This window comes from Ischnura elegans, chromosome 3 (assembly GCF_921293095.1).
Source record: "Ischnura elegans chromosome 3, ioIscEleg1.1, whole genome shotgun sequence".
NCBI classification, from domain to species: Eukaryota; Metazoa; Arthropoda; class Insecta; order Odonata; family Coenagrionidae; genus Ischnura; species Ischnura elegans.
Genome location: NC_060248.1, coordinates 22,639,168 through 22,666,624, shown reverse-complemented (window position 1 = coordinate 22,666,624; position 27,457 = coordinate 22,639,168). Strand labels below are relative to the sequence as shown.

The following is a 27,457-nucleotide window of genomic DNA, read 5'->3' as shown; positions in this document are numbered from 1 at the left end:
GTGAGTGCTAAAAACCCTACGAGGGTTGAGAATGTATGTCCAGACAGGGAATTCAGCACATTTGAAATCCTACAGCAATTGCAATTTTTCACCTCTAAACTTAAGCTACTGCTACAACATTACTATTGCTTTCAAGGATTTATTAGGGACATTAAACATGTATACTCTTTATTCTTGGTTTTGATTACTAATCAAAATTAAGGTAATAGTAATGAAACTATTCTTCTAGATTTAAAAGCTGCTTACACACAATTACCTGATTATATCAAAACAATAAGTAACAGAAGAAAATCTCTGTCTGTGGTAAAAATTTTTCACTCTGGCCTGTTGTATATGATTCAAAGCAGCCTTGATGACAAAAGTGTGAAGATTTTGTCGAGTTTTGGTGGTCATAGACTCCATATCCATCTCTGATATTGGATTACTGTTCAAAAGACAAAGAAAAATTATGTTGTAACTCCAGTATTTCCCATAGTTGATAACTTCAAGTTAATTAGGTAAAATAAAAATTATATTAGGTTTAAAAATAAAACAGATGTCGTTCTATGGATAGAAAATTGTGTTCAACACTAGTGATTGCAATGCCATGTATTTGTGCACATGGCTTCTACTGTCCTTGCAAAATGTCTAGATACCAAGTTCGAACAGCTGTATCTCAGTAACTACCCAAACACTCGCACTGAAATAAACTGAAAATTAAAGGTAATTTATTTCTAAGTTTCCTCATTATCATCACAAACTTAACCTAAGGTTCAAATTTTTTAAATCCAGCTTTGTATGAAAAAAAGGTATGGTTTTTGACACTCCAAAAACAGTAACTCTACTTTGAACTCTATTTTCTCAAGAACTCCTCCACAATTAACAATATACTGACATTGAGATCGACAGAGACAAGGCATTGACAAGAGATTTCATACAATGAAATTACTGACTCATATAAATGTATGCTTCAGCAGAGAACTTTATGATAATTGCATCAGTGCTTAAAATAGTTGCTAAAAAAACTCCACTATTATTGTCATTTCAAGACTTAAAGAAACTTTAAATGTACTTTCAGCACAGCTCAGTTGATGTAATTTGGAGTTGAAACCAAATTTATTTTTATCAACATGCATTTGTACTGCAAATTTTCTGACCGGGATAGGTGTGCCAAGGGTTGCTAGCTTCACTTTAGAAGTTTAGTTCCTTTCTTAGGTTCATCTCCATTTTCTTTATCTTTTTTCTTCTTTCCTTGTTTATCCGCCCCTCCCAATTTGATTTTCTTAAATACAAATAAAACAAAAGGAATTTTGGAAAAATAATTCAGAGAAATCTTACAACTTGCAGAAACTATTAGCTTGCGGCCAAGTCTATGTTTGTAATTAGTCAGACCTTCCTACTGGAATCTTTTCCAGCAGTCATTCAAGTTGCAATCATTCTCATTGATTCCATTTCCTCTCCTTCAATTCTTCTTCTGTTAATAATTAAGGTTAAATCATATACTAACATCTAAGACTATATTTAGTCAAAACAACCAAATTCATACTTACAACAAAAGCTTGAGGAATTTCAAAGTACACTGTGGATCTAAAATAGGTTGAGGAATAAGAGACAAAGCACTTTTGCCCCCACCAGCAGGTCCTTTCTTAGGTTCATCTCCATTTTCTTTATCTTTTTTCTTCTTTCCTTGTTTATCTGCCTCTCCCAATTTGATTTTCTTCAATACAGAGAAAACAAAAGAAATTTTGGAAAAATAACTCAGAGAAATCTTATAGCCAGCAGAGATTTAAATACATGACTTCAAAAATTTTGGAATTACCGAAACAAATAACTCCAAGCGACTGTAAGCATTCATTAGGGAGAGTAGATTTTCTCCAGGTTCATTCAAATCTTTCCTCCAACTTCCAATCACATAGCTAATCAAAGCTTCATGCACTCCAAACAGCTGACCTATTAAAATTTTCTTCTCTTCCGTTTCTGCTGAGGCAGCAGTGAAATCATAAGTATCTTCCTAGAATAAGATGATGTTAATATAATCAAAAACAGTTAAAATTATGCCTCAAAGCTTGGTATGGTAAGCTTTCCTTGTCAGTGCACCATAGGCAGAAATTGGCATTGCTACGAAGTAAACAAATGTGCATTGAAACTTTAACAAACATTGCTTCCCATGATGCAAATTCTAACCAACAACCAACATAGAAACTTAGATATCACAAGCCAATATTTTACATTGCAATACATAAGTCTGCCTGAGAAGCAGAAAATACATGGGACTTGATTTTTAAAAATGTAGCTGACTGATTTTAAGGAGAATTAAATCAAGTTCCTCCATTTTAAAGTAAATGAGACGAAAAGTAAAGGTGATATTTCGTATAAATGTGCAACATATAACATAGTAAAAAAATAGACTTTGATTGAAGCTACATTAAAATTGAGCTCTAAACTAGTCAGCATTAAAATCGAAAAGCAGAAATTAAAAAAAAAAAGACTCAAAGCTTTCTCTTTCCCTGCCAGAATTAGATACAACATACCAATCCATAATCAGATGGTGTGCACTTTCCAACTTGAACAACTAATGACTTCAAAATTTTCTTAATTTTGTAGAGGACTCTGTCATTTTCACTGGGCCAAACATTGTCCGAGTCTGAACTGGCAATCACCAACAACTGGATGCACCAAATAAGAGAAGCAATGGGCTCTTTGAGACAGGCATCCTTGCCAGAAATGCGCACAATTTTCGACCAGTCCAATGGAGACGTGAATGCATTTCCATCATTTTTATCTAAATCAACAAGAAACTGCACCAGATGATGATACAAGAACTCCAAAAAATGAAGCCCTAGGTCTGGATTGTGCTGAACAGCTGAGGGAAAGCCTGAAATTAATAAAAGCAAATCATGTGTGTAAGTATAAAGTGGCATAGAAAGTAGCCAACGGTAAAATCTATCTAAATTGGCTGATGTTGTACAAACTATGTAGACTGACAATTAGAATGCATACATTAAACTCAATTTTTATAAACAAGGTGAAGTACATAATCATTTCAATGAAAATTTCCAGACTGCCATAAAGCAACTTAATCAAAAGAATTTTGAGAACCTTTGTGTGCAATAAAAAACAACACTACATCAAGTTTTAATTTTCAACTAAAGGTGAAAGTAATAATTCTGTGATTGTGATGGGAAAAATTTTATCCTATGATATTGGGTAATTATGGAAATTGATTTGCTCATAAAATATTTTAAATGTAGTATAGGAGTTATTAAAATGAAAAAAATATTTGTTCATTTTACAAATTAAAATATGTAAACTTCATTTCAGCACTTTTATTTCATTAAATAGAAAAGCTTAATACCAATACCTCATTAAAAAATCTAGTTTTCTATGTTGTACAAAAAAGCAATAGATATCCCGGGAACCAAAGGGCAGAAATGAAAGATATCAAACATGACCTATGCGGAAGAATTGCCAACTTATATCAGGGGGTTAACTCAGAAATTTATCTAAATCGGATATTATTGATCACCGCCGCTCCGGCCTCAAATTTAAAGATTTTGTGAACTTTCAGGCTGAATTTAGACAGAAGCACTTAGATACAAGAGTTCGATATGGAGAATAAACCACTGCTACTAAGCCCGATTTGGTAATAAGCAGTATTAAATATACAGTAAAACCTCTATGTAGTGAACCTCTTTACATCGTAAACCTCCATACTTCGTACCAACCCTCCGGTCCCGTCAGATTTACATGTAAATTTATAGGCAAACCTCTTTGTAGTGAACCTCTTTATCTCGTAAAACCTCTATATATTGTACCAACAAGACAGCCCCGAGACGGCCTAACTACCTCCGCAAATCGTACCGAGACAACTAGAGACCATTAATGCAGCCGCGATTACCTACGTGGAATGACATTTTCAGCGTTAAATGTTTCACGCTTATTTTTTTCTTATACACCTTTAATAATTTTCACGTTAACCATTAGTTAGGGCATCCAACTACCCTAATCATATATTAAGTGACGGTAAATGAAGACGGAACACATCGTTTTCTCTCGAATCATGGTCAAAATCGCGCGATAGCACTCGCTTTCTTTTACTGATGGCTTTATTTTCTTGTAAGTGCCTACATACTATGTTCAGTTAATAAAAGAGGCGACCAGCGCAGCCTATAATCACTTACTGACCGAAATATTTCAACTAACTTCACTTCCATCCATGGAGACAGAATTACTCGACCGCATTGCTACTTCCGCTTCTGAAATGAAAACATTTCATGAATTTTCCGCGACTTGAAATAAATCAAATACAGTTTCGCAATTATTTTATTCCTATATTTCCCGGTGTAGCACTTTCTTACTACTGCCTTGGTAATTTTTTCGATGCTTTCGTGAACGATCGTAGTTTAAAATTTATTGCGCTTAGCGACAGTCATATGTCTTGCCTGCGTATTTATACCGCGAAATCTGACTCTTCCATCGGGAGTCCGGGACGTCAATTTCTAGCAATACTGAACGAACATCAATCCATGCGCGACAGTGTTAGGTGAAGGAGACAGCTAATTAGCTGAAACGCGGTAGGGCAATGAAATTTTTTACCGTCGCCGCCGCATTCTGAAGTAGTTCGCCCAGCATTCTCACCGGGAAATTACGTCCTTTCGCAGGCCTAGCGTTTCTGTGTGCCCTCGACAGAGTTTTTCTTCGGAACGCTACGTGCATTGCATTTTGGAGAGAGGGAATTCAACAAAATTTTCAATATTACGCTCAATTTTTAGTCTATTTTTTGCAGTAGTCACGTGTTTACTAATTTTTTTATATTCTTTAATAAGTCGCATGTAATAAGAATGATAAATCAATTCTTAAAGATATAATAAGGAGTATTTTCAATTATTTGCCATAAAATATGAAAATTACTTAATTAATCATAGGCTGATGATGGTTTCGAGAAATAAAAGAAGGCGACTGCTTGACATTACCACATAATTAGCAATTTTCCTAGCCATCAACGAGGACAGGCAGAAGGCAGTGACCTTTGGAATACCTTCATTCACACTCACATCTATTTTAAACAACCGAGAAAAAACAGAAGAAACTGTATATATAGGCTGCACAAATAAAAAAAACTCAGGCAGTTAAATACGAGGATGAAGAAATTGTGTTTAGAAATATAAAACTATTGTTCTTTCCTCCGAATACAATTAGTAAATTACAACTCATAGCGAATTGTTTCTTAGGTCAAAAGGCATTAACGAAAATAGCTAGTAATTTATTTATAGTGAAAATGACATTAAAAAGTGCTCATAGAATTGAAAACATTATTTCGAAAGAGTTTGAAAAAATCTTTAAGCAAACCCATTAACTAATTTATTTTCTAAAAAGGCCTCTTGAACAATTTACTTTTACCTTTGTGTAATCATTAAATTGTAAATATATGTTCGCTTATGCATACCTATATGTTCAAATATATTAATATAATGGCTTAAAAGACAGTAGCACCTTTCATTTCTCAAGGATATGAAAAAATGGTGCCTACCCCTAAAACCTCTCTATAGTGAACCTCCATACATCAAATTGCCCAAATTTTGGTCCCCTCCATTACGATGTAAAGAGGTTTTACTGTAACATTCAAGGTTATATTGACAGAGTTTAAAGTTTATCTAAAGAATTTTATGCTTTTACGATGAGTGAGAATGATTGAAAAATTGAGACCTGCGAGCCACCCAAATTACCTGCGGTGGCGCGTGCTCACTCTCGGTGCGATATCTTAGGAACCAAAGGGCTGAAATGAAAGAAATTTGAGGTGATACTCTGCAAATGTCTATCGAGTCGATGTAGAAGACAAAAAAGTGATAGAATAATCTGAGAGTGACATCATCTTCACTTATGTCTGAAAAACACCCAAAAATAGCGAAATTTCAAAACTTTAAGTGCAATGCGGCACGTTTTCCCAGTATGTATTCGATTGCAAAAATAATTTCCACGATTTATTTTCTCACCAAATGGAACAAAACTGGGAGGCGTCCTAAAAGAAATTCGAAAATTTTAAAAATGAGTACCACCCTAGTGCTCATACTCAGCCAATTCGTCCATTCACTTGAAGCCCAAGCACAAAGCAGATTATGCCTTTAGCACACCATCTGTTGCCATTTACTCTCAACCAACTTGAATTCAAGGTAGATTTTACTTCAATTACACTCAAAATCTATCAGGATGCAGATGGTGGTTCAACCTCTAAATATAGAGGTTAGCTGTGATATAAGTAGTATAACCAAGAAGTAGAATAACCACAGTGCCATGTTAGATGCTATGTATATAATTTCAACAGTTACATAAACTACAGTAATACTTATCATTACAGTACCACCCAGGTCTTGACCAAAACTCAGACCAGGGGTGTAATCCATCAGATTACCTCTGGCAACTAACTTAATGTAGGAGAAAACACTGATTGAAAATCAAAGCAATGAGATGCTTTGCACACATTGTGTCATTTTAAAGCAGTTGATAAGAAAACAATATTAAAATTCTTTTGAAATATTTAAATTATGTAAATACCACCAGTCAAGGTTTCACTGTACATATTCGATGCATAATTGTATGCAAAAGAAAATTCAATTCAATTTCCTCACCTTCATACAAGCATTTTCTAACTTCAGGCTGTAACACTAGACATCGCCTAACAACATTCAAAAGCTCCAAATATGTTGATTCATTGGTATTTCCTCTTTTAGCAACTTGGGAATGCACCAGAACACACGTCTGAAAAACCACAAAAGACAATATACAAATGAGTAATAAAAAATAAATCTAATAGACAATAAAAAAAATAAATCAAGAATTAAGTGTGCGAAAATGAATAAGAAGAATACAGTAATCCGATTTCTCCATGCAAGGAAGTTACTGCCCATGCAGATTCATCAGCAACTGACTGAAATTTATGGTGAAGATTGTCCACAAATGGTGCAGGGCTGAGGGTCGCACAGAAATTCACAAAGAAGAACGGAGTGGGAGACCGTCGGTTTCGGATGCGATTGTCCAGAAGATCAACCGTGAGCTGCTCAAAGATCGGAGGGTCACTGTCCGTGAACACGTAGAAACACATTCCTAAAGCTTTGCATGGCACAATTGAAAGAACTTTAAGAGAAATGTTGGGTTATCGCAAGATGTGTGTTTGCTGGGTCCCCCGGATGCTGACTGATGAACACAAGGAGCAACGACTTGACTTTGCTTGCAATTTTCTTCAACAATGTGAGGGAGGAGGAAACAAGGAGAAGTTGTTAGACTCTATCATCACAGGAGATGAAACGTGGGTGTTCCGAAACAAAACACTTAGGTAGCAAACGCTTCAAGAGCGACGATGAAGCACAAGCAGAGGTCACACGTTTCCTCAATGGGTTGGAGGAAGACTTCTTCAACTTAGGGATACAAAAGCTGGAGCACTGTGTCTCGAAAAAAATGGAGGCTGCGTTAAAAAATAGGCAAAAGTGTAAGATTTTCAACAATGTAAAAATTAATAACAATTAATAAAATTTTCTATTTGTAAAAAATTTGGGAACTATACTTTTGGTACAACCCTTGTAGACAACAGTAGTGAGCAATGGTATGATTAAGGGCAGAGCTAACTCGGATTATTATTAGCTCTAAGAAATAAACTGCCAATATGGAAATATTGTCTGGAGCCAACTTGGCATGTAAGACAACCAATGCATTTAAGATTAAAAACTATCCGAGACTAAATTATTCAAACAGAAGAATTAAGCAAGCATACACACATAATATAGTAGTGGTGTCATAACAAAAACATCAATAATAAAAATTACACTGGGTTGATGGCTACGTCAGCAAGAGAAATTATGTAAATTGTATCTACCTGCTCTGAGGACGATGGTGCACTAAAGGTAGTCTGACTGCTCTGGCTGAGGGCTCCCAGTTCCTCAACTTTTAAGTACTTGAGCATGAGAAGAAATCCATTGACAGCAACCCGCCTTGATAATATTGACCTTCATACATGACAGAAGCAGGAATAAATATTAGGCAATTACCATACATAGCAATTACAGCTAAGATTCAGCCAAATCTGAAGATGTTGCACATAATCTATGCTAGTCATTATGTCTAATCTCAAGAACAATATCCTGAATTAAAATGCATAAATATACAGTGACGGCATCCCTTAAATATATGCCAAAAAGGTTTATTTCGTTGCGTGAGATTTTTTTGTTGTATCACTTATTATTGTATGAATTGTATTGGTGTATGAGTGAACAACTGAATGGTGAAAGTATTTGAAATTTAGTTTGCCTAGTTCCCCACTACGTCATCAGTGTACGTGCCGTGTGCAGACAATGTTAGTGCGGGGAATGCTGGGTAGGTGAATTGAATAAAAAGGGAAGCAGAGAGAGCTAGAGGACAGATAGTGGTGCACGAGCAAGCAAAGTATATGCAGAGAAGGAGAGCAGATAGTGAACGCACCACGACGGAGTGACCACGCCGAGAGGAGGAAAGTTGGGGATTGCCTTTTTGGACTACGCTACGCAAGTCCCTTGGCATAGAGGGATCGAATTCCTGGAAGAAGTACCAGCCACGATCCAGCAGATGCAATCCACCGTCTGTTTGTCAGAGTATCTTCTACAACTGATCCTCACCGGAAAGGAAGCGTAAGCTAATCACGCACCGATTCCCTATTTCCCCTCGTGGAGCTTGTTAGAGCTTAATAAGTACGCTCAAGTGTGTGTTTCATGATCTCATGCTTGCAAGAAGAAGAAGAAGAAGGAACTTTTTCGTCAATTTCTCACTGTTCACTATCTACCTAAATTGCCTTGACGATTAAGTCACTTTTTTTTAAAGGCATTGCTAAAGTGTGTTAATCTCTCACTGTACATTATAATCTACCTAAATTGCCTTGACGATTAAGACATTTTCTTTTTAAAGGCATTGCTTAAGAGAGTTAAATCTCATTGTTGATGATTATTGCAGTTAATTGTATAATGTGTTGCAAGGGTATTTTGTGTTTTAAGGTTTATTTATTGTTATCGTGTTTTGATTCATTAAAAGTGATATATGTTAAAAGGAAATAGGCCTGGCATCCTGTTACTTACGGGGGGAGATTTCTCACCTTATTCAGCGATTCCTCTGTTTTTGTGCAAATTTCCAGAAATCCACCACTCAATTTTACTGTTTTTGTGCAAATCAAACGGCAGTGGTCGCTTGAAATCCCAAGTTCCCTACATCTGGATCGGAGGAGAGGAGTAGTGGACGAAGCCTGTGACTCCTCCGACCCAGGAAAAATAATTACGTGCTGGCTAACCTCACTCGTCCAAATATCCTCAGAGAGAACGGAGGGGGGGGGGGGGGTTGGGCAAAAGCTTATCCGGGAGTTGGGACCGGCACAATACAAACATGTACTTTTTCTAAATACCAACACATTCTCCCTAACATATAGACTACGATTATTCTGCTTGCAAAAGGCAAGCTGGGTCAGAATTATCTCAGCATGATTATCTACAGTACACTCCCGATTAACCTAATGGGCTAATGATGGGGAGAGACGGCACAAATAACCGGAAAACACGGATAACCCAAACTTTCACTTTAATGTCTAAAAAACTGTTTACTGTTTGTTTTACACAATTTACGTAATACAAACAATATTTATGCCATTATTTTGTTATTTTAGAGTGCTTCCAGGACTCATTGAGAGCTTTCTTTGTCAGTTCGCAATCTTTTTAGCAGCGATAACATGGTTTTACTCGTATTATTAATGCTCCATGTAAGCCCTGGTTTCGAAAACCACACATCCGTGGCTGTGTGATCACCGATACAGAAAAGTGGTTGGCATGAATGCTTCAAAACCACAGCTCGACGTCGGAAACTGCACAGTCAGGCACCACGTCACGTAGTTGCGTCTCACATAAGTTGACCGGGTTGACGTGTATGTGTATCCGTGATCATGGCATGCGGTCATGCACTGCGAGACTTGGAAAACCGGAACACAGTGCTCCCGTGAATGCAGCTAGTGCGCAATCCCTTCCGTTTTACGAAGGGGATTCTAACGGAAATAATAAGCCCGGTGTATCCTAGCGTCAATGAAGTAATTCCAAAGTTTTTGCGTCCGATTTTAATTTTTTATATAGATCGTAAAAAATATTGAGCAAGAGTGAAAAATCATGCACAGATAATCTGCAACACGGATATATCGCAGCCGGATAATCGGGAGTCTGCTGTAATTGAAATATTCACTTAGAGTGATTCCCAAATCATCTAATTATAATAAATATTTCATTTTAAAATATTTCGGTCACCTATTGTACATCTCATTACTGATAAAATTTTAGGCAATAACAGGTTTCCCCTGAATCAGCACATTCGGCCCAAAATTACCATCATATTGTAAACTCAGACCCAAAAAATGAATATCCAGCAATAATGATTCGAGCTTGCAATGCTTAGATTACCTTATAACAAGGCATAGAAAAATAGATAGAATTACAGTAAAACCCCTTATTTACACTTTTCTAGGGACCCAAGAAAAAAAGTGTAAATTGTGGGAAAATGCAAATAGTGGGAAATAGAGAATTTTCACTTTTATTCATATACAGGCTTTGGAAATGTTAATTTTTTAATTGTTCACTAAGCATTACTCCATAACACTGTTTCCCTCTGAAGCACAGTGTTTTTGCTGGCAGCAAAAATTAAAAAATAATCCTGTTTTGTCTGCACTGAAAACATCTTTTGGGCTGTAACCTTCCAGACCTCTAATATATTCTGATTCTTTCCACTAAGTTGCTGTCTCTATGTTAACATCTTTGCTTTCACCACTCACCATCTTATATACAAGACTGTACCTATTTTTGAATCTATCCAACCAACCATTATAGATGCCGTGCAATCTTCGATTCCCAATCTTGTGAGGAAATACTTTTTCTCAAGGGCCTTTGGGCCTGTTTACACGATACATTAACACGAACGAGTTAATTTCTGCTTGCATGAATGACTTTTGTGGACTGGAACGGGACATGTACGAATGTAGGCAGGGGCAGATCCAGGATTTTTTTCTGGGAGGGGCACAGAGGGCCTGACAGGCAAAAGATCTTGTCTTAATTGAGATTAAAAACAAGATATAACAATGAATTTACAAAATTCTCTTTATTTTTATATCAAAGTTATTCTTATTGATTTAAATGATTGAGCCTCCTTGAGTAATACACAAAACAAAGCGAACATAATGATGACCATCAGGGGCGGATCCAGGATTTCTTTCTGGGGGGCACAAGCAATGCCGTATCCAGGATTTTGTTCTGGAGGGGTGGGGCACAATGATACCACGTTATACAAAACGAACGCAACCGTATTAAAAATCTTGCATATTTTTAACCCAACTTGTGCATATGCACGAACAGAAAATAGAACCTGTTCAAATTTGGTTCATGCATTCATAGTCGAATTTAGGGGCAGGGGACGTGCCCTCCCAGATGCTTAAAAAAAAGAGACAAAATTTGAATACGGTTATCATAGGAGGATCTATGGGGCACGTGCCCCCCCCCCCATAGATCCTCCTATGATAACCGTATTCAAATTTTGTCTCTTTTTTTTAAGCATCTGGGAGGGCACGTCCCCTGCCCCTAAATTCGACTATGAATGTATGAACCAAATTTGAACAGGTTCTATTTTCTGTTCGTGCATATGCACAAGTTGGGTGAATACAGGGTGCATTTTCGTGTTCATAATTTAGACATTAACTTGTACGGGTTAATGTACTAAGTAAACAGGCCTTTAGATGACACCATTTGCTGGGACATTTGATGATCTTGCACATAAAAACTACTCTTTTAGAATTCGCTCTATTTATTATTACCTGGAATTCTTCACATATATTCTCTTTTTTGATAAATGTCCGCACTGGTGTGCATATTTTACAATGGCATCGCGATTTTTCACCACGGTATTGAATGTTGAGACTGGGAATCCGATCGGATTGCCAGTCCCAACATTCGAGTTGCTTCGCCAACGTTTGAATCGATGCGGGTTCCGGTGTGGGAATCAACTATCTCTAAAATTTTCATTTTCTCGTCAATTAAAAATGTCCGTTTTTCACCTCGAATTTCCATTTTCAAGCTGGATCAATTCTATTTCCCGTACGAATTGAGGGTAACTCTGCAACACACGAGTATCTGAACTACTCCTCGGCGATCAAGTGCGTAGTACAAACTGTAATGGGACTTCATAATTTTTTAAAGTTACAATAGTTTGCGATACACTGCTATTTGAATGGGATAATTCAAGTTTAAATAAGTTTTTTTAAGTATTTAATTAACCCATAATTGCTACGCAACTGTTGAATGAAGTCAGCGCAAATGATCCCAGTCGTCGGTCAAGTTTTATAGTTCCGGCATTTATCACGTTTCATCACGTTTGGTTTCCTTTCAAACTCTCGTATCAAATTATAGACTACATGATTATTGTCAACATTCCTTCAGGAGTTCTAGCATTATAATTAATACATAGCTCGATTGCTCAAAACACCTACTTTCATATCGTGAATCTTTTCGCCGCTGACAGAAATCGAGATGACGTAGTTGAGCGTTCTGTCCCGCCACATTCAAATTCCTCCCGAAAATACTTCTCTTTACGTCTCTCTCTTTTGGATTTTTAAATAAAAATGCGCGAAAGGAAGCCAAAAGACAGTTTTTATGGACTGATATGCGCGATTAATTGTTTTACTACGCAAAAAATTTTTTTTAGTCGGCACGTCGTGATGCACATGGCGGGAAAACGAAAAAAACACTGCGTAAATACAGGGTTCTATTTACATTGGAGAGATAGGAAATATGACGGGACCCAGAAAAAAACTTGCAATTTGCGGGAAAACGTAAATTCCGATAACGCAAATACGGGGTTTTACTGTATATATCGCATTAAAATATTTCAGTCACCTATTGTGCATCGTCCTCATTACTAATAAAATTTTAGGCAATACATTAGGCATTTCCTATCATAAAAAAAAAATTGAAAATAATTAATTCAGCAGAGCATAGTGATCTCATAAAGTTAGCAAAAATGTCATAATAAATTCCCTTTCATTCCTACTTAATTTCACCACAGCGGATTGAGTAGTTATAGAGATACAAACCTTCAAACTCAGTATCTCAACTTTTTTCAAGGACATGTTAGTTAGTTGGCAACGTACTTCACTTGCATTTAAAACCAGCCCTGAAGATGGGAGCAAAAAGTGAAGGACACTTAAGTCATAATTATTAGGCTTGAATTACCTTGAAAACATTGATTTCCTCATGATTAAAACCAGAGAGTCTCTGACGTAACTTGAAATTTTCACCAGAGGTATCAGTGCGTTCACTGCATCCTGGCAGACACTTGAACCTTCATCTTCATCACCATCCAAATCACCACCAACAAGCATCAAAGAGCTTATTTTTTCAATGAAGATTGACTGATTATCCAACATCATCAATGGCATACTAACAGACATTTTCACAAGGACCCCTGTAAAAAAAATTTTTTCACATTAGATTCACATCCAATTCAATTTAATAAGGAAAGAGCAACAAAACAATACATATCCAAATTATGCTATAAATGTACACCACAGATTTATTGAAGATATGACCTGCGAAGTGCCAAAAAAAAAACCTTCCTCCTCCCTTAATTCATAAACTAGACTCACAATTTCTTCTTTCAATTCATCAACCTTTTAAATGTTATGCTCTAAGTCTAAAGACAAACAGCATAATGAATTAATAAGTAAAAAGTAAATGAAATACAGCATTTAAGTATAAACTTTGTGTGCATTGGAATTGTAATCTGAGAACGTTTGAAAAAAGCAGAACTGCTCTGTGCCACTAGCATCACCCTTATGCATTTCGTTTCCTTTATGTAAAATGATTCTGTATTTCCTCAGTCCTATCAATCCAATTATTCTTTGTGCACCATATGAGTCAGTCTAGTTGTCTATAAAATGAGTTATTAATCTGCGGTTAATTTCAGAATCTTGATTTACTTTCAACAGGTTATGAGCCGTAGACGCTCAGGAAATTATTTAGAACGATATTTCAAAGGCGAATTTTGTGCTGGTATGAAAAACACAAGAAATTAAATTAGCGTAAATGGGTGGAGGACAGTGCAGTGAACTAAATTTTTATCATTAAGGTCCATATGTGTATAAGGGAATTATCAGTTGCGATAGTTCTCTGCTAATGGAAAATGAAGGGACTACATGACTGAGGATGCCTATCGAGGTGAGGCTGCCAAGAGTATGAGCAACCAGAAGGACAAGGAAGTGTTCACCAAAATGTGTCTCCATACAGAAACGTACACCTATGTGAAGAATGCAAAGATGGCCATGGAGACATGGGATAATTTGGCTCTGGTGTACTAGGACAAGGGCATAAATCATCCAATTGATCTCACGCTCGAGGAGAGGTTGGCCAAACATAAAAGCAAACATGATTACCTCACAGCAAAAATTTTAGCCCCTTAAAAGTTAGCAGACATAGCCAAGGCAGTAGACAACAATTTGCTTGCAGTTGTGATGCTCAACAGATTACCAGGCACCTTTAATCCATTGTGAACGACTTTGGAAAACTCAGGCTAGGCGATTACAGTCTGATCCGGATTTAACGTCTTCGCATTTAAGGTTTTTCCGCATTCGGCATTTATTTTTTGGGGTCCCGATTCATTCCCTATTAGGGCAATGTAAAAATTATCTGTATTTAGTGTTTCCGCATTTATGGTCGTAAAAATTTTTCCGTTGCAAGATTTTTTTGCCCGATTTAACGTTTTTCCATGGTGGCTCATGCAAGTGATTATCCAAATCTTCGAATTTCTGCTCATCAACAATAAGAGTCTCATGAAAGTTTACCAAGAGTCAATAGAATCTACCGGGGAACGCTTCAACTGATTTTTTCTGCGAATGCAGCGCTGGGACCTTCAACTCGCAAGCTGGGTGATTTGTCTTCTCGTAATGTTTCGCTCCCCTTCTGAGCCAAACACCAGTCACTTTTTGTATCAGATCTGATCTAATGGAGCAAAGTCATCCCTTGATAACCTCTAACTACGTTATCCTTCACTTCGTTAACTTCGATGATACGTGACAACTGATGACACGAGTTATCCTCCGAGGACCGCTACAATGATGGTTTCCTCGTAATGTTTTCAATGGACGGCTTGTGCCCCTTTCAACTCTACTCTCTACGGGTAGTCCATTGTTTGCCCAATATTTTTCCAGTCTGCTACTTTAACTTTTCAAAAGAGGCCCAATATCATTTGCGCAGTTCACTAGAAGATTCTTTTTATAATCCATTCCAAGGTCAGTTTCCACGGAGGAACAGCGAAAGAACCGAGGAAGTGTTTCCCCTGTCATGGTCGTGAGTGAAAGCATTCTTTCCTGAAGGAACAACATTATTTTACATCGTAATTTAGATATCCCGGAGCCCATATACCGACATGCGGCTGGTTGATATCGTAATGTTTCGCTCCCCTTCTGATCCAAACACCAGTCACTTTTTGTATCAGATCTGATCTAATGGAGCAAAGTCATTCCTTGATAACCTCTAACTATGTTATCCTTCACTTCGTTAACTTCAATGATACGTGACGACTGATGACACGAGTTATCCTCCGAGGACCACTACAATGATGGTTTCCTCGTAATGTTTTCAATGGACGACGGACGTTGTCAATCTGGTGCTATTTTATGTCAAAAGCGAATGAAAATCGGAGTTTTGACGAACTATCACGGTCCATGACTCTAAATAAATCGCTCATGCTGGAAAAAAATCACCACATGATCACGCTAAAATAGATGAGCGCGGAAAAATACGAAAATCCAGCAGGAATCCCTTGGTGGTTCACTGCGACATCATAACTCGGATGAAATTGCCAAACTCCGGAGGCACTGACAATTTTTCAGATGAAATCCAGTTCTATTGAAGATTAAACCTTTTCACTTAACAGAGTTTAGCTAATCGTTATTCAAGGTCCAACCAAATTTTATTAAAAGCTGCCGAGGAACATGGTGAGTCAGAGTCAAGGTGATCAGCGCGCCGCGTAAGAAACTTCTCCCGGCTCCATTCGACCTGCATGAGGCTGCGGATATATGACAACGAATCTGGTGTTATCATCGAGTTGAATCCTCATCGACTTGTACGCATGCTTGAACAAAGATTCTCCTTATAAGGATGACCTCGAAATCCGAAATGTGTGCACAGGAGGCTCATAAATCGCTCGTTTCGCCGAGGCAACAGAAAACATTAAATTGGCAAAATTCCAGAAAACCTCCCTTTTCCTAGATATTCGGGATTAGCGATCTTCTGCTGTCCCTTTATTTAACTCATCTTTATTGATGCAATGACGATGTTTCGAGTTCCTACTTACACCTTTTTTATTATATTAGAAATGCCATAGTCACCTACATGTCACTTTTACAGAAAATTTTTTAAATTTTCTTCGAGGCCACTGAAATATGCGTAAAATGGAATCACTAATTTCCATAATAATATTCTGTGTGGGAATGCTTATAAGTTGATGAATATTATAATTTTCTTAAAATATTTCATTAACACAATTGTCATCCTCTCATTACTTATTTTTACTACCCATTTTTTTAGCTGATTCCTGAAAAGTATTATCCAACCTTAATTGGGCAAAGAACATTTAATCAATGAATTTGTTGCTGCATGCAGCACCTTTTAGTTACTTAAAATAATATTTTTATTCATATAAAAAACCATTCCAATCATTACAGACCCTAAAAACTGAAAATAATGGCAGGTCCTCATTTAGTGTTTTAAATTTTGTCCCCGCTGAAAAACCTTAAATCAGAATTCTACTGTACTTCAGAGCTGTTTGGGGCAGGACTGCAGTAGTAGGACCTAAAGAACCAAGGTGGTGAAAATAAAGGCACCTTAAACTTTATTTCAAAGAAAGTTAACTTTCTTTGTAGATATGTCGTGGAACAACATAACTAATGGTCAACGAAGATATCTCATAGCCCACAATTTTATTAACAGAGTACTACACGTGTTTCAATTGTTATGCTATCACCATCAGGTACTAACAGAAACCCCATGGGATTCTGTGTCTGGGCTGAGTTTGTATAATTTGTTCACTGATTCAGGAGTATCTTCCCATATAACTATGAATTAACCTTGGATTCATACATTTGAACATTCTGAGGGATCTTCTGATGCAAAATGTTCCTGTAGTTAATCTGCATTGTCAAATGCAGGGAGAAGGAATGCAATGGGAGTCAAACTCCAGTGGCAAAATTCTCCTACTCTACTGCACTTTCCTCCTCTAAATTCAATCTTTCCAGCCTGCTCCTGCTGTCATACAGATCTTCCCCATTCTCTTTCCATCTACTCTGAACCTCATCTCGCTTGATTAATGCAGTCATATTGACACCAAAAATTTTAGATCCACGAAAAACCACCATTATGAAAGTGTGTACCCTCTATTCAGTTGTTTTATTGAATTTTGCAAAATGCATCAAATTGTTTTCTTTATTAGAGGAGACAAAAAATGAATGCTTGCCAATTTTGATGGAGGAGTCTGACAGGTCATGGGCCAGCCTGAGTTGGTGTGTAAATGACTATGACTCATGAAATTAATAACTTCGTTTTCTACTTACCTGTAAAGTGAGCCATAACAATAGGTGTTTCACCAGCAATAATGTTAGAAAGTATAGCTTTTAGTACAGGTGTAGCCATGGAGTTTTCCTTTTTTGCCAGGAGGAGTAGTAAAGTAGAACCAAGACGCCAAGCACGCTGCACCATACGCTCCTTTACGCTTGAACAGTGTTTTATCCATGTATCAGGATTGATTAATTCAGAATTGTGGCTGGGAGGAGAATATCCCATTGGAGGTGAAACATTGAGTAGCATGATCCCCAGGCTCATCAAACCAGAAGTAACCCTATCTCTTCCAGAAGCACTGTAATATAACATGGCAGAAAATTTTACAGAACCCAAACATGAAGAGATGAACATAAAGATGGATCATAAACTTAACACGTATTCAAATAATACCTTTGTTCAATAACCACCTTCAAAATTGAGTCCAGCTGAAAATTCACAGGAACCATTTCCCTGTACCATGCTGACTCAATTTTCTTTTCCTCATCTTCAATGCAATTCCTTATCACAGACCACAATATATCAAGGATCTGAAATCATAATTTTTCTTCGTTAGTAATAGTAGTGCATGTAAGGGCCCAACCACCCAGAGAGAGTAATTTTTTTTATCCAATCACTGTTAGCATAACTGAAAGGTTTTTTAGAGATCAGGATGAATGACTAAAGATGCTGGTTTCAAGAAAGGAAGTAATGGGTACACGGTGTGACTTCATGGGAATCCTTCATAGTAGGAGTTGTGAAATTTTAACTTAGCTATTTCCGCATCAGTTTTTGTTTTTTTATGACAACGATTTCATAAAAGAGAATTTTTTCACTTCCTATTGCAAGGAAGTTATATTCACATCTTAACATCAAACTTCAACCGTATCTGGCCTGAATTGGTAAAATTTAATCAAGAAAATGAACTTCATTACTTCATCAACACCATACCTGCTTTTGAAGGACTGTAACTGATGATAAATGAAGTAGAACAGTCAAGAGGAATGGATCAAGGATAAGCTCTGGCTGAGCTGATATTCCTTTGATGGAAGTCAATAAATTTTTCACTAATGGACTACCAATGTTTGCTGACTGGCCAACATGATAAAGAACAGTGTCTTCAGCGAGTCGAACTTCTGACCTGTGCCCTGGAAAATATAGGAGAGATACGACCAATAAAATTTAGAGATACAATATCAATTAAGGTAATTAAAAATATGAACAAGTTTTACAAAAATACCATGAGTTTCCATTTCCATTTCTGTGCAGATGCTTTCACTATCTTCTCGCGATGAGACAGTCGGTTTTTCTGGTGAGTACAAGTTCTTGGAGAAATAATCACGAAGATGAAGAAAAATTGAAAGAGTGAATGGTCCTTTGTGACACAACCTAAAAAGTTGATGAGCAAGAGGAGGAACTTCTGAGGCACTAAGATTTTGAAGCCATTTACCAACTTTTGAAATAACTAATGCCATTTCTTTCTCTTCCAAAGAGAGTTCCCTGTGAATTAATGAAAGGTAATTTAGTTTGAACATGTATAGCCTTGAATTGCATTACAGCCATGAAATAAACTTTGGCTACAGCATGAAAGAATAAAAGGTAAATAAAAATAATTAAGTAGTTAAAAAGATGTACTCTCACAGGTGATAAACTAAAAATGCCCCTTGATTCCATAGAAATTTCCAGGATAGAAGCTCTCTCATTTACCTTCAATATGCATTACATACAGAAAATGCATGTTCATGATTACATTCTTTAAATTTCACCATGTTGTAGCCACCACAAATTTATGATGTTATGTTTGATGAAAATTTGGTGTACTTTTCAAATAAAATGAATCTAATAAAAATAATTATGGCATAATAATTAAGGTAAGTAATGACTTTGAAAGCTATGAAACATGGCGAATCAAAATCACTGAAACCAACTGTCCTGGCTCACCAACACCTTTAGCAACCAAATCTGGAATTTTCTAGTGTAGCAGACTATAAATCACATTTCAACCCAGTAGGAGATCGATCGATCTGGTTTCAAAGATGTATGTATATTCAACTTACATGCTAGCCACACAAGGAAAGACTGTATCAAGTCCCAAGAGATTTTGATAATGATAACTTTTTAACATTAAAAATGTTGCAGCTCATCTCAGAGGTTCATTTTTAGTCAATTATTAAAAAATTTCACACAAAATAATGCAAAAAAATAATACTGGCATTAATGGGTAAAGAAAAATATATATGCACATTTAAATAAAATATGGCCAATAACCAAAATTCAATGGAAACAATGCTAGTTCAAAGGAATAAAGCCTTAAGACATGACAAGGCACAGAAACAAATGTTATCCCTTAACCAGTGACGTGCAATTTTAGTTACACTACCAGTGATGTGCGGTCTAAAAGACTGCAATAAAACAGAAATTCATAAAATGTTGCTTTGCCATTTTTATTGTTTTGTTTAATTTTTCTTCAAATGCTTAACTATTCTAAAACTTATATGAAAATTTTTACATTCTCAATAAGAACCAATTTGTCAGTAAAAATTGTTATTTGAAGCAGGATCAAAAACTGATGCAAAAAACACTTGAGTTATAATTATCATATTTATGTATCAATATTTTGCCAGATTCAAAAATAAGGCCTTAAAAGTTAAAGTTGGAAGGCTAAGTAGTACGTAGACATGAAATTTATTCTGCTTATTCCTTTTCTTGATGTATTTTGCGAACGATCAAAATTACAATTTTTCACAAAAGCAAACACAGGCTTTTTGCATTGGAAAAATAAGGAAGAGGTTTTCCGTGAATTTGTACAGTGAAAAAAGTCTACATATTGTCCACATTTCAAACCTTTCAACGCCTTCAGCCTCTTCCTACGGTAGATGGAGAATTAGCGCGAAACATTTATCCTACCTGTCCCGGGAGTTTGCATTTGGCATTCTCCTTCCCATTAGGAGTGTAATGAGATCTCCAACATTGATTTAATGCATTAAATCGGGTCATATCTTTCTCAGACTGCTGAAGCAAAAAAGAGTTGACAAAGGAAATATTTAATATTCTGAAAAATACTGCCATTGGCAACCTTCCATATGTGCATCTACAGTACATTTTGTCTAAAGTATCTACGCCACCATAAGTTATGTTGTAAAATGCAACTACCATTGGTGTCTTTGACTCTATATCATCACCTACCCTGTAGTGCATAATTGAAATAAAGCAAAGAGCCTTATATATTTTGGGGAGATTGGATATTACAATCTTGTTCGCCGAGAATTCGTAAAATGAGGAGCCCGTAATGCATCCATTAGATGACGCAAAATCATTAGGCCCTTTTATTTTTTTTATTGTACCAACGTATTATCATTAGTATTCTACCGATTAAGGTAGGTTTTCATGGAGTATTCAAGGAGTGAGCTGGGAGCCTCCCTTTCCTTCCAGCACTACCTTCTTTAATTCACTGTAAGGCCTACTCTCTTTCAATCTATCTAAAAATCCTATTCTTTTCCTTCCCCTCCCTCCGTTCCCTAACATTCTACCCTCTAACACCATTTTCAACATCCCCTCACCGCTAAGCACTAACTCCATCCATACCTTCTGTCTCCTCCGTTGTACCAACGTATTCAATTGTAAAATTCGCTCATCAAAAATCTGAGACTAATAATCAAGAGGCTTAATTTATAACCTAGTGATGTTATGTAATCCTTCAAACCCGGTTTCTGAGTAACGGTGTTATGGAAGGGTACACGAATTTTCCTCTTTGGCTCATTTGATGACCACTTATAGCGATTTCCCCAGTAAAAAATTGTTCTTGCCTGGAGAGATCTTTTACTACATCACTTTTCTCATCATCTGTGCTCCCTCCTTCACTATCAGTTGTATTTTTCGCCATTTGTCAACAGATTTTCGCACTACTTCAGAAACTACGCACTCGACGGTTTTCTGGTTCCTTGAAAAAAAGGGGCCGGAAAAACACTTGACAAAAGTAGACGTAACGTCACTTGCATTTCAAGGTTTCACTCTCGGTGTTTCCTAGGCTACTTTTATTTCTTCTTGTGGTAAAACTTGATGCTAAGATGTTCTGTCTCCAAATAGTTAGGACGACACCGACTGCTGAAAGATACACGAAAATAAATTCTGCTCTCCAGCCGTGGGCACGCGAAATTTAGCGGTTCAATTGGTTCCTATTTACAAAGTACATTATATGTATATTGCCTGCTAGGGGTAAGAGAAATTCATCACTATTTTATTCTAATTATTGATAACATCCATATAAATCTTAGCATTCAAAGAACTAAATGGGTGTATTTCCAATAAAAACTGCATTTCATTTGTTTCGCATTCGCCTTCAGAAACTAATTGAATGGTCATTTATTCTTACTCAATGAATTTTAGAAAAATTAAGTGCTTAAGTATCCACTTTGAGCTACTAAAGATGCTTCCTAACAAAATATTAATTATTCTTATGCTTAATAAGTGACTAGGAATTTTTTTAAAAACTTTTTGAATCATCTCTACCAGCATTACCTTTATTGATTTTTCTCAATTAGTGACGTGCGGTCTCACAGACAGCTAATCGAATTCAATTTCAAATTTACAGAAATTAATAAAAGGAACGTTAAATTTTAAGAGTGGGATGTCCTTGTTATGCAAAAATATGAATCTAATGAGAAGTATAGACATTTTTAAATATTAATTTTAAAAATATTCATATTTTTAGAAACGCAGCGGTCTCTCAGACCGCACGTCACCGGTTAAGGGTTAAAACTCCTTCAAAAATTATTAGATTATACATGTTTTTCTTTCAAATAAAATTGAGCCTCCCCTTCACTAAGATTGATTACCAGTACTACAATGCTACCTAATTAAATAAATTGCTCATAAGCAATCAAAAAAATAAGACTAAAAACTTTCGTGTTTACTCCATTATTACTTACGTTAATAATGAGATGACTGATGCTATTTTCTCCCCTTTCCAATTAACTCTGCACAACTTGTTTACGACCATTTCCTTGAATTCATCACCACCCATCTCTGACCCAGAATACATCAATGAATCTTTCTCAGCCAGAATACAGACAACTTTTGGGAGTAGGTCCTTCCAAAAACTGAAAAAAATGCATTGAATTCAAATTTGTGACTGATTTTTGATTAGCGTCTAACTTAGGAATAGAGCAATTTCAGCAATGAGGTTGTTCACTCACACCCGAAATTCAGTAAAAGAATTCTGTAGATGGACAGGAAAGAAGAGTAATGACAAAAAAATGTCTTCCTCATTCAGCCATAATCTCATATACTACAAATAAAAAAAACATACTATTTGCCACCAACTTCTCATGAGTTGGTAATGTCATTACTGTTTTGGTCAATTTTCTTGACCAGGATAAACCTTTTGCTGAAGAAAGGAATCAGTAGCAAGAATGAAAACAACAACAAACCACATGATGTCCATGCAGAAGACCAAGGCATAGCAGTGAAGTAGAAAACGTTCGGCATGAGTTCATGACATCATCAACTGACCTGAGTAAGGCCTAAGGCCATCGATTTTTTTGTGGCAGAGAGCTTGAAGAGTAGGCATCAGATGGAAAATTTAAAAAACTGAGTCCACTTTATTTTTCAAACTCTGTCACAGCCAAAATTTACATAAAACTGATGAAGAAGCCTATTTGTGAGATCGAAAGTCTTCAACTTGTACCAGATCCTGAAGATGAATTGGAATTGAAGCTTCATATCCCACCCATCCCACAAATACATAACTTTCCAAAGCTTCAAGTCTTTGAATAGCTACTCTAGTTTTAACCTAGACAAGAATTCTGGTAAATTATGCAGATTAATCAGACTCGACACCACCACACACAATTGTTTTGTTTGGAGGTGTCAAGTCACCAGTGACCTATTCAGTTTAGACACAGATTGCTCATTCAGTTACTTTTGCCGCAAATAATGGGATGTGCTCAAGGACTTCTTCACAGTACGGGAAGAATGAAGTTTATGATAACTTGATAATGAAAAATATTAATTTCCATGAAATTCCTACAATTAAAAAAATCAAGGTTAAACAACGATAACAAATTGCAGACGCTGGAAATATTAAAATGAGATTTACAAGTGTAAATAGTTAGTCATGCGTGATATTCAACCAGACAACTCGCTTGACTATATAAACTATAAGAAATTTACATACCAGGAGCCCGAAATACTATTTTTGTGCATGTATTCCAAACACAAATCGTATATTTTAATGAGATGAGCCGTTGGGTACTTGTCCAATTCTGTAATTAATAATGTCACAACATCGTAAACACGCTGGCTCTGCATACATCTCCCATGCAATTCCTCTAATATGAACTCAGTGACCTGAAAATGAAAACACAGTTGATTCATAAATAGAATAATATCTATGACGAAAGGATAAAAATCATCAACATCAACTAGCATTAATACAAAATCACAAAAATACAAGATTCGCACGGGCAGGTTGTATTCAATTCAAGGTTAATCAAGGGAAAACTTGATAAGGTCGTTTTGGCTACATCAACCACTCCATCATTACACTCACTAAATAGAGTATAGATACAGTATTCACGCACACAAAGATCCACAACGAACTCGAGTTTCTGAAATGTAAACAAACCTACCTGCAGACGTTTCATTGTCGACGGACCGCTATCAGAAAATCCTTTCATCAAAAAGCTCAACACACCAAGAGCATTTCCATGTTTCATGGTCTCTTTCAGCATATCACATATCTAAATAACAGTCAAAATATTACGTTCAAACTATGTTCTTAACAACAGAAATCACAGATCACGAAATTATAACATTGAATTCCACCTTCTCAACAAGATACTTACCTCTTTCACTGGCAAACCATCAACTATCTTTCTGATACCTTCGAAATTGCCTTCGCGGCCAAGAGTCGTGATTTTTGACTCCAGAGACTTCATTTTCACAGCACATTAACAAAATTTCAGCAGTAATCCTTGTCTCCCCCCACTTAGACAACAGACAACACATACACCAACAAATACTGAATGTTGGCGCGTATTCTTATTTCGTAATCACGTGACAGTCGACATGCGCGAACAAGATCTCAAGATAAATAGCTAAAATACCTTAGATAAGAATTGAAATTAAAATTGCGGAAGGGAATAAATTGACATTCTCGCTTTTAGCTAAGATCACTCACAAAACAAACAAGTTAAATAATGGTAAAATACAGCTCGGGTATCACATCTGTTGATACAATGTTATTTCCGAATGGTTCCGTCCGGTTCCGTTTTCTTGGCGCATAAAGTGGTTCATTTGTCTTAAAGAGTGCAAAAAAGCGGTATTTACGATTGTGTATTTTGCAGACCGCTATAGATACAAATGGAATGCAGTTGTTAAGTTTCATCTTCGACGCATGAAAATGAAATTAATGGTTAAATATTTTCAATTTGTACACCATAATATATTTTCTTGGAATTTTTATTTTTAAGAGGTATTTTTCTCTTTCAATTGTTGTAACTTCTAAGAGCGAAAACTTGTGCCATATATGTGCTGAGGTCTCTTCTTCAAGTAGCATCTGGAAACATTGTTATGAGAGCAGGATTTCACAACTACCTCCAGAGCTCTGGCGAAGAGTTTTTTCAGGTTTTTGATTTGCTCTGAGAAGGATTCCAGTCGTCAAGCTCCTCTAAATTCCACTTCCATTTCCTCGATAATACGCCATGTAAAAGGAGCAGGACATGATTTTTCTGCAAGATTCTGTGGTGGAAGTTATAAAGTGGTCGCTAGGAGGTATTCCCGTCCCCCACGTGAGTTAATGGTCGAAGTGACGAACCATGGGGGGTCTAATGGAATGAGCCCTCAGCTTCGGACGTGACTATGCGGGGGCATACCTCATATTAGCCACTCTAAAGCAGTGGCGCAGCGAGGGGGGGTTTTGGGGGATAAAACCCCCCCTGAGAGCTCAGAGAAATTTTTAATTTTAATCCAATTTACTTAATTGGATTGATATTACTAATAGAATAGTGCAATGATTAATTAAATATCCCTCAGAAAGCCGTAAGACTCACCATTTTGAACCGTTAATCATAAAATTCCGCAATTTATTAATCTCGCACTTACCGCTTATCCTGGAGGGTATTCCATACCCCACACACCCGGGTATTAGTTGCACCTAAACTCCCCCCAGCCTTAATTCCTAGCTGCGCCCCTGCTCTATGGAACCTGTATGAGCCGGACATTCAGATGAACCCTCTTTCGTTATCGTTGGGACGCTTTGGGTGCACAGGGCGCGCAGATTGTAGAATCTCACATTCCTCGCTCACATTTCTTCACAAAACCGCATTACCTTAGTCTTATCGTGATTAATCCTCATCCCATACTCGCACCGCTCGTCTAACGCATCCGCTTTCCCACTTTCACTCCAGCTTCCAACTCGTCCCACGCTTCTCTTACCATTTCCTCAGCGTATACGTTAAAAGTAGCGGCGATAGAGGACAGCCTTGCCTTACAACTTACACCTCTTGCCCACCCAGATTCTCCGTCCGCTACCCTCACTTGCGCAGTCTGGGCCATATACAAATTACGAAACAGTCGTCTATCCCTCCAATCTACACCTATTCTCTTGAGAATATCCATTAACTTAACCCAGTTCACCCTATCAAACGCTTTCTCAAAAACCAGGCATATACGTCCTGGTCATATTCTAGGTTCCTCTCTACCAGGGACCTCATTATTGCTATTGCGTCACGAGTTGTCTTCCCTTTTCTAAAACCTGACTGATCTTTGCCCAAATACTCGTTTACCCTCGCCACCATTCGTCTGTTCAATGTCCTCAGTACTACTTTCGCCGCGTGCGATATTAGGCTTATAGCCCTATAATCTCCCCATTCAACAGTTTTCTTCTTTTTCGGAAGCGGAATAAAAACCGTCTTCACGAAATCCTTCGGCCAACATACCTCCTCATAGACCCTGCGAACTAGTTCGAAAAACCTTTTCTTACTATCTCTCCTTAGATTCTTCAGGAGCTTACACTGGATATTGTCCACGCCCACTGCTTTCCTGGCCTTTATATCACGAAGTGCTCTTTCGATTTCAGATTCTAAGATCCCCAGATTGCCCCCAGCCCAAGATTGTCCTCCTTCACAGCACTTTAACACTTTAGAGTCAAAATCTCCGGCCAGTTCCTCCAGACCACGTATTCCTTCCATATAATCCGTACGTCTTCTCGTTTAGTTAGCTTCCTCCCATCTTTATCCTTAATTTTAGGCATGACTTGTCCTCTTTTGCCGCTCGATAGCTGTTTAACTTTGGCGTAAAATGCTCATACTTCTCCATTCTTCTGGAACTTTCCCATTTCCTCACACGGCCTTTTCCACCAAGCCTCCCTAGCCCTCTTAGTTTCCCGTCGTAATCGAATACGAGCGTGCTGTGCCCGCTCCCAGCGGGCTTCCCCCGCTCTTTTCAGTGCAGGTCCACAGAGGGATAGGCGCGTTTCTAATTTTAAAATGTAGAAAAAAGGCAGGGTCTTTTGTACAAATTTAATTGGAATGTTCATGTACAAATTGAGGTCAGAAGACCTCTTTAAACACAACATTGGAAGTAATTACACTATCCTCTGTTAAACGCACATGATGACTCATACTTACGTATCAAAAGGAGACTTGAATGTGGAATCAGCCGCATTTTGATAAAAGTTATTTAAAGAATGCGAGATATTGTTGCAACTGATCAAATGTATCAGTTTGTGCGCCGTTAACGTCAGGAATATTTACCGGTTTTTGTTTTTTGTTTTTTTTTGTTTTTTTAATTATTTAAAAACCAATTTTAGGAAACAATAGCAATATTTAAGAAGTAAGATATGCCGTCGCATG

General features: G+C 37.0%; 1 protein-coding gene across 1 annotated transcript in view; it reads right to left on the bottom strand.

Moving 5' to 3' along the window:
* Window positions 1–24,861, bottom strand: part of LOC124155557 (Fanconi anemia group I protein) — a 44,345-nt gene extending 19,484 nt beyond the window's left edge. The window contains exons 1-15 of the mRNA XM_046529485.1: window positions 24,449–24,861; window positions 24,233–24,343; window positions 23,779–23,951; window positions 22,532–22,702; window positions 18,844–19,103; window positions 18,555–18,751; window positions 18,018–18,154; window positions 17,621–17,922; window positions 13,245–13,476; window positions 7,847–7,976; window positions 6,606–6,735; window positions 2,511–2,854; window positions 1,799–1,990; window positions 1,530–1,696; window positions 257–424 (exon numbers count right to left, since the gene is read on the bottom strand). Of these exons, the coding sequence (XP_046385441.1) occupies window positions 257–424; window positions 1,530–1,696; window positions 1,799–1,990; window positions 2,511–2,854; window positions 6,606–6,735; window positions 7,847–7,976; window positions 13,245–13,476; window positions 17,621–17,922; window positions 18,018–18,154; window positions 18,555–18,751; window positions 18,844–19,103; window positions 22,532–22,702; window positions 23,779–23,951; window positions 24,233–24,343; window positions 24,449–24,541 (2,807 nt within the window). The 5' untranslated portion in view covers window positions 24,542–24,861. The remainder of the gene's footprint in view (window positions 1–256; window positions 425–1,529; window positions 1,697–1,798; window positions 1,991–2,510; window positions 2,855–6,605; window positions 6,736–7,846; window positions 7,977–13,244; window positions 13,477–17,620; window positions 17,923–18,017; window positions 18,155–18,554; window positions 18,752–18,843; window positions 19,104–22,531; window positions 22,703–23,778; window positions 23,952–24,232; window positions 24,344–24,448) is intronic.
* Window positions 24,862–27,457: the final 2,596 nt, after the last annotated feature.